Source organism: Carettochelys insculpta, chromosome 2 (assembly GCF_033958435.1).
Source record: "Carettochelys insculpta isolate YL-2023 chromosome 2, ASM3395843v1, whole genome shotgun sequence".
Taxonomy (NCBI): domain Eukaryota; kingdom Metazoa; phylum Chordata; order Testudines; family Carettochelyidae; genus Carettochelys; species Carettochelys insculpta.
Genome location: NC_134138.1, coordinates 132,352,140 through 132,370,338, shown reverse-complemented (window position 1 = coordinate 132,370,338; position 18,199 = coordinate 132,352,140). Strand labels below are relative to the sequence as shown.

Below are 18,199 nucleotides of genomic sequence, written 5' to 3'. Positions count from 1 at the left end.
GTATTCTCATATTGTTGAGACCTCAGTTTTGTCCTTGTTTTAAGGATGAGTAACCAAACTTGTGGAAAAACGTTTGGAGACTACTGATGGGAACTTGAGTTGTTGAGCATCTTCAGTTGTTGATGGTGTTAATAAAGGCACTGCAGGAATCCTTTGCATTTTTAGTACTTTAATTTTTATGTAGTTAGCTTGGGTTGTGATTTGCAGGTGATACAGGTACTTTCCTCTTGGGTTTGTGCCTAATAATATACCTAAATGCATGCCAGGGTTCATAAATGTTCTGATGTCTCTGAAGGTAAGAAATGAGCTGTCTTTGTGTGAATGCTGTCATAGCTGCAGCAGCGCTCATGTGCCTTCAAAACGTTATTTATTGCATTCCAGAAAACGGGAAAAGAGCCTGTCACTTTTTGTTTGATCTTCCCAGTTCAGGGGTCTACAACCAAAATAGCAAGAAGAGACAAGTTTTTAAATTTGGTTACAAAATCATTACTTCAGGAGCCCCAATGCATGTGAATATGAGACTGTCCTTACTAAATAATGTCAAACATACTTTTTGTAACCACTATTTTAAGAAGAGTGCTCAATGATTTTTACCAGTTAAAATTTTTAAATGACTTTCACTCCTGGATTGGAGAGCAAATGAGGGTAAGGGAAACGCTGTGCCTTGGGACAGACCCTTAAGCAGGAAGGAGCAATGTTCACACATCAGCCCTCCATACTGAGGAGGAGGAACTGGGGCAGAAAGTTCCCTGCAGGGGGCACTCGCTGTTACAGCAGCTCTCCCAGCCAGCACCTAAGCTCTGACCCCCGCTTGAAATCCCAGGAACTGACACTACAGCTGGTTCAAGGCAGCCTGAGTTCCTATGCTCCCGATGCAGCAGCGCACGGACACAGCAGCTGCTTTGCGTGGGACCTGGTACCAGCTCCTTGCCCGCACATCAGGAGGTAGCAGCATGCCCTGTTTCCTCCCTGACCTGTGTATTGCCAGTGGAGCAGGCACCCACCTGACATGAGCTCTGTGGCCGGGCCTTTCTTGGGGGGGGTGCTTGGCTTCTCATCTTGCCTCTTCTGTGGGTGACAATTGCCCCTCCATCCTCCCACACCTGTTCCACCTTCCCCTCCCTTTTCAGCCCTAGATCTGCTGATCTGCACTGAGTGGAGGAAGGGAGCCGGCCAACACTGAATGTTGAAGGTGCAGGTGGGTGGGGCAGAAAGGATGTAGGACCCGGATGCCCTCAGCTCCCCTCTCCCTGGCCAGTCCGCTCTCTCTCAGGGCCTGAATAGAGTCACTGCAGCTCTGGACATTGCTGCTGCTGACTCTGCTGTGGCTGTACCCTGCCGCAGCTGAAATGATGGAACTAAACTCAGCCGATTTAACAGCCAGATCCCTCTCGCCACTGTGCCAGTCATTAAACCAACTGAATTTAGTTCTACTGTTTTCGCAGCAGCAGAGCAGGGCAAGAAGCTGCAGAGCACTCGGCGGCGGCAGCATCCAGAACCACAAATGTCAGCTTTAGAGAGGAGCATGCAACTCCAGGAGCTGCAGGTTACCAATACCAGCCCTTATCCTAGTTTGTCTGTTACTTCATATTGACTGGTGTAAAGGTTATATTAAAAAACACGTCAATATATATGGTGCCAAAATCCGTGTGAGTTGCACCAGAAGTTAATGCAGGGCAGAAGAAAATTTCTCTTCCCCATGTTTTAATAGGGGTAATAGATGTCACTGTAGATTTCGCTTAATGTCTTTTTGCAACCTTAGGTTAACTACTCTTTGCACAGCAGCCAGTTTCTCTATCCTCTTCTTTTGTTTTCATGTGACAATGTTTTATTCTCTTCCTTCATATCAGGAACCACTTACAACTAATATATCAGTTTCTGTACAGTTTAAGATACCTGAAAAATAATAGCCACCTTTAGGGCGCTGATATATCCAAGGAAACCTTTCATTACAGCAGTTCTACAAAGATCTGTGGTATGAAGAAGCAAGTCTGGAGAGCAGCCTGTGCTAATAATTGGAGTTCTGAAACTTGTCTGCAGGCTCCCTAATATGTCAGTTGCTTGTAAGGATTGATGACTAGTTCTGCTATAATTTGGACCCAGACTGCTCTGGGAAAGGGTGAGAAAGCGGCAGGGTGGCATTCTGCTGTCTCCTGATGGGACAGTAAAGTCTCGGGGGCAGGGAGGTGCCCTACAGCTGAGCTGTGGGTTGATAAAAGTGCAGGTGCCTCTTCCATTTCCCCCCTCCAACTGGAACTGACTTGTTAGAGTTTCTGGAAATCTCTGTTCTGGCAGAAATATTTTTTGCCATTGTCTTTATTATTGAGACATTTGTTGAGTATTTTGAAATTACCAAAATTATTGAAATTGAATTCATCCTATTATTTTGGCAAATAAAACGAGGTGTGGTGTATGTTTTGTGGTTTTTTGGTTTGTTTGCGCACACGCTGTCAAAAATGCTGCCCTCATATGCTTGTCTAACTGGCCTTTTCACCTTCCTCCTCTAAGAATTCATTTTCTCCACTACTCTTTTCTCAACATTGGTAACGTCATCCTATGACCTGAATTATCAAACTAGTTTGTTGGCGGATTCTCTTTTGAGACTTCAGTAGACACTCTTTTGAAATTTCACCAAGTTTATATGTGGACTTCCCCAAATCTGTAACATTGGTATTTTTTTAATAAGCTCTATTTGTAAGCTCTCCAAGTAAAGAATATTTCTTATGGAAAGCTTGTGTGTGGTTTTATTTTTGAGTGATTCTCTGTGGGTGCTCCACTTTAGGTATTGGTACACCCTTGTGCTCATAATTGGAGGTCTGTGGTAGCAGTTCCCAATTTGGATGCTGTGTGCAATCCCAGACTTTTGCAGCTTCAGGCAGTCATATGGCACCATGCAACCAACTCCCATCTAGTTCGTTTTCTGATGCCTCTGGCTACAAGTTGGAGCGTTTAGCAGAGCCTCAGAGCTTGTTGAGGATACAGTTACACTCCCCCTTTATTTTTTGTTTTATTAAAGCTAGTCAAAGGAGTGCGACATAATCAGCAAAATCAGTGTCCTCTAGCTGTTTGAAAAGTTTCCGCTGAATGCCTTGTTGATGGCCATCTCTTGTCCTGTTCATAATCCAGGCCATTGCGATCAAGAACAGAAAAAGGTGACGACAAGCACCCTGTTGCAGTCTTGAGAGTATGCTGACAAAGTCTGTCAAGACACCATTTTGAACAACTTGGCATGTTGAGGGTTCATATGTTGAACGAATCAAGTTTAATAATTTTGGATGGGATGCAGTGGTGTTGCAGCAGTTTCCATAAAGCGTCTGTATCAATGATGTCACCCACCTTTCACACCAACATGAAAGAAATGGCCACTACACTAAACGAAACTGTCTCAATGACTGGACTGAGCATTAAGCAAGGGGAAGTACCAAGACAATGAGGATCAACCAATCCAACACCACCACCATCACATAGAGGGGATGACCAGGAAGATGTGGAGCAGTTCACCTATTTGAGGAGTATTATGGGCATAGATGGAGGAACAGATAAGGATGTCAGTACCAGGATAGGGAAAGCAGCAGCTGCATTCAAAACTCACTGTCCCGCATGGAGTTCACAAATAATATCTGCGAAGGCGAAACTGCAGATCATCAACACAAATTTGAAGAGTGTGCTCTTGTATGGAGACACCACTTGGAGTTAGTTACAAGTCTTTGTCCTAAGACAGAATGAAGTGGAGGAGACTTGTAGATGACCTGTGCTCCACATGGAGAGCAAGGGTTAAGTAGTAGTAAAGCTAGTCAACCCTTTTTGAAATTAAAACAAAAAAGCAGTACACTAGCACTTTAAAGACTAACAAAATAATTTATTAGGTGATGAGCTTTTGTGGAACAGACCCACATCTTCAGACCATAGCCATACCAGAACAGACTCAATATTTAAGGCACAGAGAACCAAAAATAGTAATCATGGTTGACAAATCAGTAAAATAGTATCATGGTGAGCAAATCAGAGAGTAGAGGGGCAGAAGGGGGATGGGGGGAGTCAAGAATTAGATTAAGCCAACTATGCAAAAGAGCCCCTATACTGACCTAAAAAATTCCCATTCCAGTTCAAACCACGTGTTAATGTATCAAATTTGAATGTAAGAGTTCAGCAGCCTCTCTTTTTCCAAAGTGTTGTGAAAATTCCTCTTCAGTAAGATGCAGACTTTCCAGTCATTAACAGAATGGCCCACTCCATTAAAGTGGTGCCTGTCTGGTTTGTGGATCCAGAGTGTTTTTATGTCTGTTTTATGCCCATTAATTCTTTGTCTAAGAGAAATAAGAACCCCTGGCTACATGCTCTCTGCTGTTTGAGTTATGAAACAGTGTTTTTAGTGGCAGTCACCTCAGCCAGGAGGCTATCTGAGTTGCAGAAATTTTCAGTGGATTCCTTGTGCACAGTGTTTCACAAGAGTAAGGTTAGGCTGAGACCTCACGCCATGTTTTTACCTGAGGAGGTCTCTCTGCATTTCTCATTAACCAAGACATTTTCCTGGTATTCTACCCAAATCCTCATGCTTCCCTGGGGGAGCAGTGTGTACGTACCTTGGATGTTAGAAGTGCACTGACCTTTTATATGGATAGGGCTAGACCCTTTAGAAGGATACAGCAACTCTTTGTGGCAGTAGCTGATAGGATGAATGGCCTTCAAATCTCCTGCCAGCGAATTTCCTCCGGGATAGTTAAGTGCATCAAGGAGTGTTACAGGCTAGCGGTGGTTTCCTCCACCATCAGTTAGGGCTCACTCCACTAGAGTGCAGGCATCTTCTGTGGCATATTTGGCACAGGTGTCTATCAAGGACATCTCTAAGGCAGCCACCTGGTCTTCAATTCATACATTTACAGCACATTTTGCTTAGATCCTGTGGTGGGCAGGGCTGTCCTGCATTCCTTTCAGGGCTCTGACCCCACCTACCAGGCCTTGGCTTGTATTCATCCAACTTGGAAAGCTCATAAGCAATCACTCAAAGAAGAAAAGACAGTTACCTGTTGTATAACTGGTGTTCTTTGAGATGTGTGGCTCATATCCATTCCAAAACCCTCCTGCCTTCCCCACTATGAGAGTAACCAGCAAAAAGGAACTGAGCAGGAGGGGTGATCGGGTGGTGCATATATTGGTCGCCATATCGGTGTCGCTCCAGGGGACGCTGCACTGACTCTATGGCTACTGCTTAGGGCAAAAAGTTTCAGGTGACTGGGCGTGTACCAGCGCACATCCAACTTGGAATGGACATGAGCAACACATCTCGAACACCAGTTAGAGAACAGGTAACTGTCTTTTCTTCAAGACATGTGGCCCTGTGGATGCTCCATTTTTAGGTGTTTCTGATTCCAAGTGTAGGGGGACACAATTATGGAAGCAGAGTCTGTTTATTTGGGTTGCTCGTGCACAGTCCTCATGTTGTATTGCATCAGGAAATTGTTTAGCACTGTGCAACCAAGCCCCAGGATCCAAGACAGGAAAACAGTTTTATACAAAACTGAAATCAGTGCTTGAGAAGATGCCCAGATGCAATACACTGATCCTGATGGGACACATGAATGCCAGGGTGGGCAGTAACAACACAGGCAGGGAAAAAGAAATGGTAATACATGACCTAGGCCAGATGAATGAAAATAGCAAACTCTTTACAAGCACGTGTACTTTTTAATGAACTTGTAATTGGAGGCACACTTTTTCCACACACAAATTTCCATAAAGCAACTTTTGTATCACCTGGCAATCGTACACAAAACCAAATTGATCACTTCGCAGTTTGAAAGAGATTGTGTGCTAGCCATGGAACAAACATTGGATTAGACCATCACTTAGCACTTGTTAAACTCAAAATGAAACTTGCAACAAGAAAACGACAGCCCAGTACAAGAACCAGATTAGATGTGGGAAAGTTGAAGATACAAAAAAATGAAAGAAGCCTTCCAGATTACCATGAGCAACTGCTTTGAGGCACTCCAAAGTGAGAGAGGAGCAGAACAAACTATGGAGGGTGTTTGACTCCCACTAACCGGAAGGAATGGTTCACAGATCAGACATGGAGAATTATCAAAGAACGGAAGGCGCTCAAAGAACAAGTCAACCAAGCAAACACAAGGGGCCAAAAACAAGCTGCGTTATCCAGATACCATGAAATCCCTAGAGAAGTAAAGAAAAGTCTTTGCAAGGATAAGAGAAATTTCATAAACAAGATTGCAGAAAAAGCATAGGTAGCATCTAAAAGAGGGGACTTGAAAACCCTGTGCAATACTTCCACTTGAGTCTTGAGTAGAAGGAAAAGAAACCCAAACAGACCAGTCAAAAACAAAGCTGGTCATCTGCTTATGTCAGTGCCTGAGCAGCAAGCCAGAGGGAAACAGCATTTTGAAGAATTGTTACAGACTACCACCAGCAAACCCACCACAGCTAAAAGCAGGAGAACACCTAGATATCAACACTGGGGAAATTATAAAAGAGGAAGTTTTCAAGGCACTAGGAAACCTAAAGAATGGCAAGGCAGCAGGACCTGATGATGATCCACCTGAAGTACCTAAAGAAGGAGGAGTTGCTATAGTGTACCAGCTGCACAGTTTGCTAAATCTGATAAGGACAACAGAAGAGATTCCAAAGGATTAGAGAAAAGAGCTGCTAGTGAAACTTCCTAAATCCAGAGATCTGTTACTGTGGGGAAAGTGGAGGGTCATCACCCTCTTGTCCATTCCAAGCAAAGTACTAACCAGAGTTATTCTGGAATGAATGGAAAATGCCATAGGCCACAAACTAAGAAGAACAGGCAGGTTTTAGGAGAGGATGATCTTGCACAGACCAAATAACACTTCAGATCATCATCAGAACAATGCATCGAATGGCAAGCACCACTCTACATCAACTTCATGAAAGCCTGTGACAGTGTGGACAGACAGCCCATGTAGACCATCATGCAACATTATGGAGTTGCAGGCAAACTGATTTCATATGGTTTCCTAATGATGGTAGAATACTCCTGCCAAGTCATCCATGGTGGGAAATTGTTGGAAAAATTCCAGGTCACATCAGGTGTACTCCAAGGCTACCTGCTTTCTCCGTTATTCTTCCTGATTGTTCTATACTGTGTCTTAAAAAACAGCATATCCTAACTCAGGAAGGGGACTCCAATGGACCCAAACTAGGAAACTTGAAGATCCTTGAGTTTGCAGATGACTTTAGCCCTGCTTGCAGACAAACTAGAGCATATGCAAGAGAAGACAGGTGCCCTAGAGGAGACAGCTGAGCAAATGGGCCTCAAGATCAGTCAAGAGGAGTCCTGTCTCGATAATGGACAGGAAAACAAAATGACAATTGAAAGAAAAGCAGTGCAAGATGCTGACCAGTTTGTGGCACTGAAGAGGACATCAGTGGAAGAATACGAAAGGCGCAATAAACCTTTGCTTTATTACGGCCAGTCTGGTGTACAAGAGCCATTTCTACAAGAATCAAACTACATATTTTCATTTCCAGTGTGAAATCAGTGCTGCTGTATAGCTTGGAGATGTGGCGCAGTGTCCAGAGCAACAGTAAGAAAATTCAGACGTTTGTCAAAAGATGCCGTAGACATATTCTCCAGCTAAAGTGGTACGATAGAATACCAAATGAAACTTTGAGGACCAAAACAAACCAGAAGGCAATAGAAGTCCAGATCCAGAAGAGAAAATGATGGGCAGGCCATATCCTGCATAAGGACAACGAGAATATATCACGAGGCAAGCATTAGAATGGAATCCAAAGGGAAAGAGGAAAAGGGGAGACCCAGACAAAGTAAAGTAGCTGGCTTAATGTGGGATCGAATCAAGCCTATACCCAAGGATCGGAAGAGTTGGAGAACAACTATGGAGGCCCTGTGCTCCACTAGGAGCCCAGAGGATAAATCAGTCAGTCCTCAATCAGCCAGCCCCGGTGACCTTGCTGTTAATCTCTGCTGCACAGCATTATTGTTAAACTCCAAAGTTGAGGGAATGAAGAAGGGTAGCGGAGCGCCCATAGGGACATATTTCTAAGAATAGTACGTAAGATGAGTAACTTTCTCTTCACTGTGTATCTTTTTTTCTTTTCTTTCCTTTTCTTTTTTTCTTTTGGGAGTGGGGGTTGTTTTGTTTTTTTGTTTATAAAAAAAAAAAATTGTTGTATAAAATGCATTGACCTTATCATGGAAAATGTATAACCTAACTAATACAAATGCAAGGATTAAATAAGAAAGCATTACTACATACATACTCTCCCTATACATCCTTTTGTTACATAGAGCTAAATATTGTTTGACTGGCAATTTGACACTCCACGTAAAGGCAGATTAGGGTCCTCCCTCTCAAGTTGAAGCTATTGAGGAGGTGCTTGGTCCACAGTGAATAACTTCTTTGAGGAGGTGAAATGCTCAGCTGTCTTCTGATAATCCCATCCTGGGACCATTTTTATTGTAGGGAGATGTTTTCAATGAAACTTGAGTCCTCCAGTTCAGATTGGCATGGTGTGAACTATGAACGAAGTCTGTCCATACTAATAATCTTTGGTTTGTAATTGGTCATAAGATGCTGGTGTATAACTTAGTGGCCGAACTCCCTCCTGGAAGAGGGAAATTTAGTGAGGGATACTTAGTTGACAGTATTCATTCTTGAAATGCTACAAACTTATTTTGGGTCCTTTTTAAATTTGTATGAGAATGTGGAGGATTTTTGATCTGCAGTAAAATACACTGGTGAAGATAATTGTGTCCTTTGTTATCTCAGTTTCATGCTGTTTGCTGTCTAGCATATGTTTTTGTTCGGATAACAGATTTAAGTTTTAATTCAGATGAGACTCCTATTATCCAGTGTTTGAATATTGTGTTGGTTTGAGAAAATGGCAAGCAGTCAATTACCATTGTAAATTTATGTGGTATTTTATACTGTATAATTATCTGCTCTGGAGAGCTTATTAAAACTGATGATACATGTTTCAAGAATTCTGGCAAGGGAACACCTGGAGGATTTTGCTGAAAACAAGTAGGGGAGGCCAGATCAATACCTTTGACTTGTTTGGAGGTTAAGGTATATCTGGATTTTTCCTTTTGTATAGAAGTGCATAACACAATAGTATTCTGGAGGAACATTTGTCACTGAATGTTCTCTGACAGGACCTTAGCTAAGGTGGTGAACAAATGATGTGAATGAGTAAAGCGCTTTGCTTTTCTTTGGAGTTGTGTCTATTCTCGAGTAATAGTTACAGAATGTGCTATCCAGCTTAACATGTGTCAGTGAAGTTGATGTCTACCATGACTTTAAGTCACTCGTATTCTTCCCAAACATTTGTGATCAGATTATATCTGCACATTCTATTGAGATACATCTGGACAGGGCTCAAAGGCAGAGCCATTGCTACTCAGTCTATGAAGAATAGCCTTCCTGAATGGCATGCTGGAATCCGTCTAACTAGAACCAGGATGTCATCTAAGTATGTTCCCTTTGGGTTGGTAAAATTTGACCGCTCTTTGACTTCCATGACATCTCCCAGCTCTGGCCTTTTTGTTTGTTTCTAGTTTTGCTCTACAATTACTTTGTAGCTTTGTATACCATTGGTTACTTCGTGGGATTCCACTTTAAGGTCTTCTCAATGACCAGAGCAGCAAATACTGATCTTTGTATCTGCGAATGTTAGAATACATGGGGGGGCGGGATTTTTTTGAGTGAATACAAACTCTCCCCCCCCCCCCCCCCCCCCCGAGAGTTGATTTGCGCTTTGTTTGGTAGGATTGGTAATGTGATCTGTCATGGCTCTGTTTTTACTACATATTTAGCTATTAAAACACCCATGGAAATTGAACTTTTTCCCCAGTAAGTTTAAGATGGGAAGTATGAGTTTGGTCAGAAGTCCTCCTAACAGTATATTTGCTAGAAATGCAAAGGAAAGGGCGTGATTGTTATATCAGAGTTCAGCAAGGACACCATTTGGCTGAGCATTTATGCTTTTGGGCATTATGAAGCCTGAATTAGCTTGTGAGGTAGCCAAAATAACCCAGTTTCCATACAGTGTGATACAAAATAAAAAGAGAGGTTCTTTTTATTTTTAGATCTGAATGTGGACGTTGGATCTGGACATGACACATGTGGCGAAACATCTTCAGAGAGTTACAGTTCTCCTTCTAGCCCACGACATGATGGGAGGGAAAGCTTTGAAAGTGAAGAAGAGAAAGACAGAGGTTGGATTTGTGCTCTGTGTGTGTGTGTGTGTGTGTGTGTGTGTGTGTGCGTGCGTGTGCGCATGCACGCATGTGTGTACTTGTTTGGACACCTCAGTAGGGCAAATATTGAGCTTGAATACTTACTCTGGAATGCGCTAATGATGGTCTCATTTAATCTTTTTCTATACTCTGCTTATAAGTAGTGTAACTGATTGTGTCAGTCACATATTTGATTATCACTTTGTCAGTTGGTCAGGGTTTGTTTTCACTCCTACTTTAAAGCCTGGTTTTGCAGTGTTTAAAAAATTCTCAATACTCTAGATGTGCTCAATTTGCAGACTCAGTAATTTTATGACTTCAAGAAAACAGTACTCCAAGAATTTCACTATGTTCCTCTTTCTAAAACACCAAAACTATGTTAAGCGACACTTCGGACACTTAATTTACATCCAAATATACATTTGTACTGATGAGAGAGAGCATCTAGGTGAAACATTTTGTAGTATTGCTGCATACAGGCAAGAAATGCTAATCTTTGCTTTGCAATACTTAACCAGCATCCTTTATTTTATACCATTATAACAACTCCTTGTCACACATGCAGTCAGCTCTAAAAAATGGTGCTTTATATGCTTCGTATCTTTGGAAGACACCAGTTGTCTATTGTGGAGGCATGTAACACAGTACCTTCCAGAAAGCAGTGAACCAACTATAGTTCTCCTGCACACACAATTCTGTAACAAGTTAAGGATTTACTTGCAATAATGCTAGAACACTTTGGCAGTTTCCAAAGCTTTTATAAGTTCATAAGGATTTCCTTTTAAATCACAAAGTTATACAAAATGCAATGAGATGCAGATTTGGGGTGACTCGTGGTCTGTATTTGAAATAAGTTTTCTGGAGAATGTTCAGCTGTCAGTCTGCCTTTTAAAGAAGCTTTTAAAATAGTTTTGAATTTTAACATAAAACATACAAAAATGCATTGCTCCAACACACCCAATGAAAAAGCCTTATATCGAATATGCAAAATCCTTAGGATGAGATTCAGCTGTAAGATTCCAAATGTGTGGCACAATTACACCTTTTCATGTTTTAGCTGTAACATGGCTCTATTTGATATGTTAAGAAAAATTTGCCTTTTCTTATTTTTTGTGAAATGTTTCACCTTCTGTAATTTTGTATGCTTGATTTATAAGATTCGCACTTATCCCTGCCTCAGGCTCCCTGCATAGCATTTTTAAAACTTCCTGGTGTGCCTCACAATTAACCCTATCCTACTGCTTTGTACTTTTTAAACAAAACCAAATGTGAGGTTGAGAGAGGTTATGTTCAGAACATATTGTAGATCTGGGCAGTTGGGGGCGTGGTGACCACAAGGCTGAGTAATAGCCAGGGATAGGAATATCATTGAGAATAATGCATAGTGGCATAGGCTGTGTAAGAAGGACTAAACTTACGTATGTAGACAATAGTAAGTTGTTTCATTGTTTGTTCTTTCGGTCACCTGGCTATCCTTTAGTTAAGCCAGACTGTCTGAATATTTAGGGACACTGTCAAGGTATCGTTGTGTATCTCTCTAAGTATCCCTACTGGAGTTGCTAATGCCTTAGTCTCATCTGTATTGATGGTTTTTTTCCCCCCACTATTTACTTGTTTTTATTTGCTCTGAATGATGATCTAACAGTCAAGTTTCTTTCCAGCTTTCATGCACTTAATATAGCATTGAGGCTCTTAACACTTGAGAGACTTGAGTTAAACACAAGAAATGCTTTCTTTTAAAATTGACACATGAAAACGTTTCTTGGTGTTCTAAAATGTGGTAAACCTCTGTATGTAAATATTAATGCTAACCTATTTTTCAGTGCTGTAGATCAGTGAATCTCAACCAGGGGACTATGAGCAGGTTTCAGCGGGTCTGCCAAGCATGGCTAGCTTACTAGAGCTCAGGACTGACACCCAAAGCCCCACCATGCAGGGCTGCAGCAAAAATAGTTGTCTAAATGTACATACTGTGTCTGAGATCTTTCTCCTTTTCCTGTCCCATTCATATTTTGAGAACTGTACCAGCTGGGGGCATGGTGGCTTTCCATCTTTCCAGGTGGATGGAAGTACAGTAGTTTGTAATACAGTGGTGGGTGGCCTGCAGGCCGTATGTGGCCCATCAGGGTTCTGTGTGTGGCTCATAAGACCTTTGCTTTACTGTTGCCCGTACCCAGGGTTCCCAGACTCCACTGGTTTTTGTCCATGTAGATTTTTTTCCCCAACCAGTATTACTAAAGTGACATGCAGGTGAAGTGAGGTGTGTGCTGATTGCACACAATGTTGCCAGTGAGAGCTGTGTGCTCCCAATCCAGTTGAAAAAGTGGATAAACACTCTTTAATTCTGTGTTCAGGTGATATAATGTTTTGTGCCTTAAAACTGACTAAGCTTCAAGTTTGCATTTTTAATTTTTCCACTAATGCTTTCTCCTCAGCAGATACAGACAGCAATTCAGAGGATTCTGGGAAGCAAAACGCCGCTAGGTTTACTGTTTATGGTGCTGTTGGTCCATCAAACATCAATGCAGCAGCTCAGATTTCTTCAGTGAGTAACGAGAACAGAAGCATTTCAGAGGATCCTTTAAATTCTAAGTTTCAACATATTTCGTTTATGCCTGCCTTACACTGTGTGATGCACGATGGTGCACAGAAACCTGATGCTATAGTTCCACCACCCATATCTGCTGATGGTAAAACAATGGGAATGCTTGTTACCACTCCTGTTGCTATATCGCCAGTGAGAGAAACTGCAAATTCAACTCCAGTTGGAATAGGGCCAATGACTTCTGGCGAATCTGAAAAACGCTTAGAGCTGTTGACTTCCCCTCTACCAGTACCATCCACTTTCCTTCCACATTCTGTTCAGCCAAGTAGCCCAGCTTTGCACCTGGCGATACACAGATTGAAAATACCCTCTGCGCAGGGATCGTCGGAAAACTGCACGGTAAATGGAACACAGCAACCAACAGGAAACTTAAGCATTGGCTCACCAAATACTGCCTTTATACCAGTCCACAGCCCAGGTAGTTTTCCAGGATCCCCAGTTCCTAATACAGATCCCATCACAAAACCTGCATCCCAGGTAGTTGGACTGAATCAAATGGTGCCTCATATTGAGGGGAACACAGGAGCAGTCCCTCAGCCTACCAGTCTAAAGGTAGTTCTGCCCACAGCTGGTCTTTCAGCAGCACCTCCATCAGCTTCCTATACTTTGCCAGGCACTCCTCATGCCACCAGTGTGTTGCCCAACCAGACTACAAATGTGCTGAACACTGTATCAACTTCCACACCACCTCAATCAGCTAGCTTAGGTGTTGGTCAGATCCAGTCAACTCTTCCTCCCTCAATACCTACCCACACACCAGGCCCTGCCCCTAGCCCAAGCCCTGCTTTAACACACAGCACTGCACAGAGTGACAGTACATCCTATATAAATGCTGTTGGAAATAGTAACACTAATGGGACTCTAATGCCTTCACAGCAGTTGGGATCTGGGGCTTGTGGTTCTTGTGGACGTAGATGCAGCTGTGGGTCCAATGGAAACCTTCAGATCAATAGCTATTTTTATCATAACCCTATTCATGGGCAAGTCTACAGAGTTCCACCTTTCTTCACTCTGCCATCTCTTTGCAATGGCAGCTACCTCAGCCAAGCACATCAAAGCAATGGAACACAACTTCCTTTTTTCCTGCCTCAGACTCCATATGCAAATGGACTGATGCATGACCCAGTAATGGGAAGCCAAGCCAATTATGGTATGCAGCAAATGGCAGGATTTGGGAGGTACTATCCTGTATATCCAGCACCTAATGTAGTTGCCAACACAAATGGATCGGGACCCAAGAAGAATGGGAATGTTTCATGTTACAATTGTGGTGTAAGTGGACACTATGCGCAGGACTGTAAGCAGTCATCTATGGAGGCCAATCAGCAAGGTAATCATGATAACTCCCAACGGACTTGCTTTTGAGTTTACTAGTTTCTATTTACCTAACTGACCATGCAGTTTCTGTTCTTGCAGAAAGGTGTGTGCGTGTGTGTTTGTATAAATGTACGTTGTGCACTTAACTGTCTGCTATAATACGGCAAAGAGGCTTATCTGGGCCCAATAATCAAACACTGGGGGAAACAGAATTCACAGGTACTACCCTAAATTTAAGAAATATGAAAAGAAACTAGGAAATTCACCTATCTGTTCTAAATTACTCTCTCCGCTAGGCTTTTGGTAATATTTTCAGACTTGCATGCTATTAATGTCAAGTCTTCTGCCCCCTTTGGTGTTTTGGTAGAATTCAATTGCAAAAAAGAGTGGAAATTGTTGGTACTGTATCAAGTACATGGCTTTGGGGTTTTTGGTTTTTTTATAAAGCATGTGAAGATTTGAAAAACAAATCGGTCATTCTAATACATTTTTACCTCCGTATAACCTATTCTACATAGGTGGGATTTGTGTGACTTCTGTGACAGCTACAGCAAAAAGACTTTGACATAAGACACTTCTCAGAAATAAAATTTTAAGTGACTTCAGTTTCATAACTTCCATCCAGAAAGAGGGGGGAATGATGTTTGTACCTGTTGAACATTAAACACAATTTTCCCAGCACCTCCTTTCTGATCCTCAGTATGTGTGTCTGCTCTGACCTTAATCGTTTTTGCCAAACTTTAACAGGAAAAATTTAGTTTTTTGGGATTGCTTTTACTAAGCATTTTTCTTGGGGAAATAATATCTTACATCTTCAGGCTGGATTTCTTTTATGCTGACACTTCATCAAGGAGACAAAAACCTATGGAGTTTGAGCCCTCCTTTTAAGTAAGGTTGGAGAACAAGATAGTGCCTTTTGAAGAGCATGTCCATTTTGATACCTTGTAGTGGTTTGTAATCTGTTTAATTGTAAGCAGTGACTTAGTAGTTCTCTTTCCTGTTTTAGGCACTTACAGACTGAGATACGCACCTCCCCCTCCCCCTTCCAATGATACGTTGGATTCTGCAGACTGAAACAAGTAAACATTGCCTACATAACAAACTGAAGTTTGGGGAAGTGGTGGGGGAGGAGGGAGTGTTTCATGTGGTCTTGCATTTGGGATACTCCTGGTTTTGTATTCTTTCGGAGTTTTTCATTGCTCTTGCACCTCTGTTCAGTACACAAGAAGAAAATTGAGTCTCTGATCTCCTGGTTCTGCAAAAAGCTTGCATAATGCATGTAACTCAAACATACAGCCAAACAATCAAAAGAGCATTTGAACCATACTTTTGCACTGAAGACTTGAGACATGTGCAATGTTTACTGCATTTTTTTAAATGTCCTTTGACCTCTGTCACTGGTGGAGCAGCCATATGGTTGAAAGAAGAAACTTAGCTATGTTCCCTCACAGTCCCCCTCTTCTGTCCCACCCCGCTTCCAGGCTGTTACCCTTATGCTGCTGTGTTTTTCCCTCTCCTACTTTTACTGTGTCTACATGGTTTCATTGGACAGCATGAGTATTGGGCAGCTTATACCAAATTTGTCCATTTGCTACTTAAATGGTTTTGCTCATGAATTATGTGGGGAAATGTTTAATCTTCCTGTGAGGAACGAGGTTAAAGACTCTCAGAACAGCATGTATATGTAATATCTAGTATACATACATACATACATACAGCTCTTTGGGTCCAGAGTGTAAATGAAAATACTTCAAGTGAGAAGGGAATGGAACTGTGTGGATTTGAACAGATTTGTGAGTAAGAACAAGCTTCAACAAAAAGCTTCCATTGTAGTTTTTTCGTCTGAGTGTTCCAAGAGAAAAAGTGCACGCGCGCGCGCGTGTGTGTGTGTGTGTGTGTGTGTGTGGGGTGGGGGAAGAAACTGGTAAAATGTTGCATTCCATGTATTTGCATTTCTAAAGAAAGCTGACAGTGAGTCCTTTTTTGAAAAGCTATTCTACTTCTGTGTCAACACAGAATGAACATTACTTGATCCATTTGATTTTTCCCTAAAGTATTACAGTGTTGCATTGTATGTGGAATGTAAATTGTTTTCAGTCTGAACAAAAGTTACGGTTTTCTACAAAATAGTCAGGTATTAGTATTAGGACCTGTCTACCAAATAGCAAAGTCACTATTTTATAATAATTTACCACTGTGCGTGATTATGGTATAATGTGAAAGGCTGAAATGCGTGTGCTAAGATGGTATTAATCATGTTGGTGTCATGTCAGTAAGTTTAATGCTGCTGTATTTTTATTTTTAAAAGCCAATATGTACTAAATTGCTTCCAGGTAATATTTGATTTCCTAAAGTGCACTGAGGTTATCTGGAAGATTGAGTGTATTTTTCATGACTGCTGCATTCAACATCGATGAACAACTAACACTGTATATCCATAGGTTTTTGGCATTCCTCACAGTTCATAGCAAAAATGAAAGGTTTTTTTTAAAGTAAGATTCTAGTATGCAGTAGATGGACAAAAGTAAAATTGTATTGGGGTTCAGCTGCCTAATTGCTAAACACAAACTTGAAGAAAAAAAGCTTGATTTACTAAATTACTTCATAGGTAGCTTTTATATTTCTAGCACCAGTATGCATTGACTTTTTGCCCCTTGGTGTGGGCTAGAGGGGAGGGTAGATGAAAGCTTTAATTTAAAAAGAAAATAAAAAGTAAGTAGTAAATGGAAATTATTTTGATTAAAGTATTTTATTTGATCTGGGTATTTTTGGATGGCATTATTAAATGAATTAACTGCATTTGAGTTTAAGTGAGGGTGTTAAAGCACCAATGGACTCACATTGTGAATTACCTGCCAGTTGTACTTTATGGAACTTATTTTATGATTTAAAATACTGTACTGTAAATAGGAGGTATGTTACCTTCTCTTTATTTGTATGTTTACCACATACTTTGATATTTGAAATGTTATGTACTGGAAAGGTCACTTATATTTCTAGAACAGATTGAATTTTATGCAATCTTTTTCCTTGAATTAACAGCAATAAAAAAAGAAAAAAAGTGTCTATCTGCAAACACTGTTCTTTATCACACAAGATAAAGTGGTGCCCTGCTCCTATTTCATTTTTAACAAAGTCCTGAGTTGGCTGGAAAGTGGCATGTATTGGACCATTTTCTATGAGGTTCTTTTCTTTGTTAACAACTTCATATCCTAATTCACGGTCACAGTATTTTAGACTGCGTAAATTAACTGCTGAATGAAACACTGAATTATAAAAATAAATGAAGGAATGAGGTGATCTGTGGCAACAGTGGGCTAAAGTCATAGCCGTATTTTACTTAGATCTCCAAGTCTAGGCTGAATGCATGGGATTTAGGGTGAGCCCCAATTTTGATGTTTTGTTGGCCTATGTGAAAGCTGAAAAAATCAGCATACTCAGAGATAATATCTGGGTAAGTATACTCTCTTTGTCGTCTTCCTCATTCCAATGGGGAGCATAGAAAGCAAACAAGCCTGCAGTAGCTGAAAATCCAGGCCTCTGCATTTCTGTGTTTTACTACTTAACAGCATCAATTGTTACACAACCTGTCTTGGCCTAAGTAAAGATGGAGGGCTTCCTTTGTCATCTGACTTCTCTTTTTCATATCCTCAGCTCCATAGTTTCAGGGCTTAAGTTACATCTTACTTGCTCAAGTAAATTGGCTGATGTTAGGTTGGCTTACAGCCACTGCAATAATTATTTTGCAGTTTTTCGTGTCCATGCTACTTTCCTTCTGTCAGTGATGTGCATCCTCACTGGGAGCACTGGCAGTGTCGAGGGCTCAGCCCTGCACAAGGCTGACAGTTTGGGTTCTAACAGCTGGAGCCTCACTGCCTTGCACTGACAGCCCAGGCTGTCTGGTTTGCACTGAGTCCCGCTGCCAGGCACCAAGTGATGTAAGTAACACATGATCTATACCTCAAGTATTTAGGTCTAAAGACTGAGGCTCTCACACCAACTACCTCCGGCAGAACTCACTTTTCCATCTGACTTGG

General features: G+C 41.5%; 1 protein-coding gene across 7 annotated transcripts in view; it reads left to right on the top strand.

The window, feature by feature from the left end:
- The window catches only part of ZCCHC2 (zinc finger CCHC-type containing 2), a 78,149-nt gene extending 60,883 nt beyond the window's left edge, over positions 1–17,266 (top strand). For 4 of the 7 annotated variants that reach the window (XM_074987786.1, XM_074987785.1, XM_074987783.1 and 1 more), the window contains 3 exons: positions 10,091–10,219; positions 12,676–14,175; positions 15,169–17,265. In XM_074987786.1, coding sequence (XP_074843887.1) covers positions 10,091–10,219; positions 12,676–14,175; positions 15,169–15,236 — 1,697 coding nt within the window. In that variant the 3' untranslated portion in view covers positions 15,237–17,265. Of the gene's footprint in view, positions 1–10,090; positions 10,220–12,675; positions 14,176–15,168 lie in introns of all 7 variants that reach the window. The other 3 variants (XM_074987784.1, XM_074987782.1, XM_074987787.1) reach the window with 2 other exon arrangements.
- Positions 17,267–18,199: the final 933 nt, after the last annotated feature.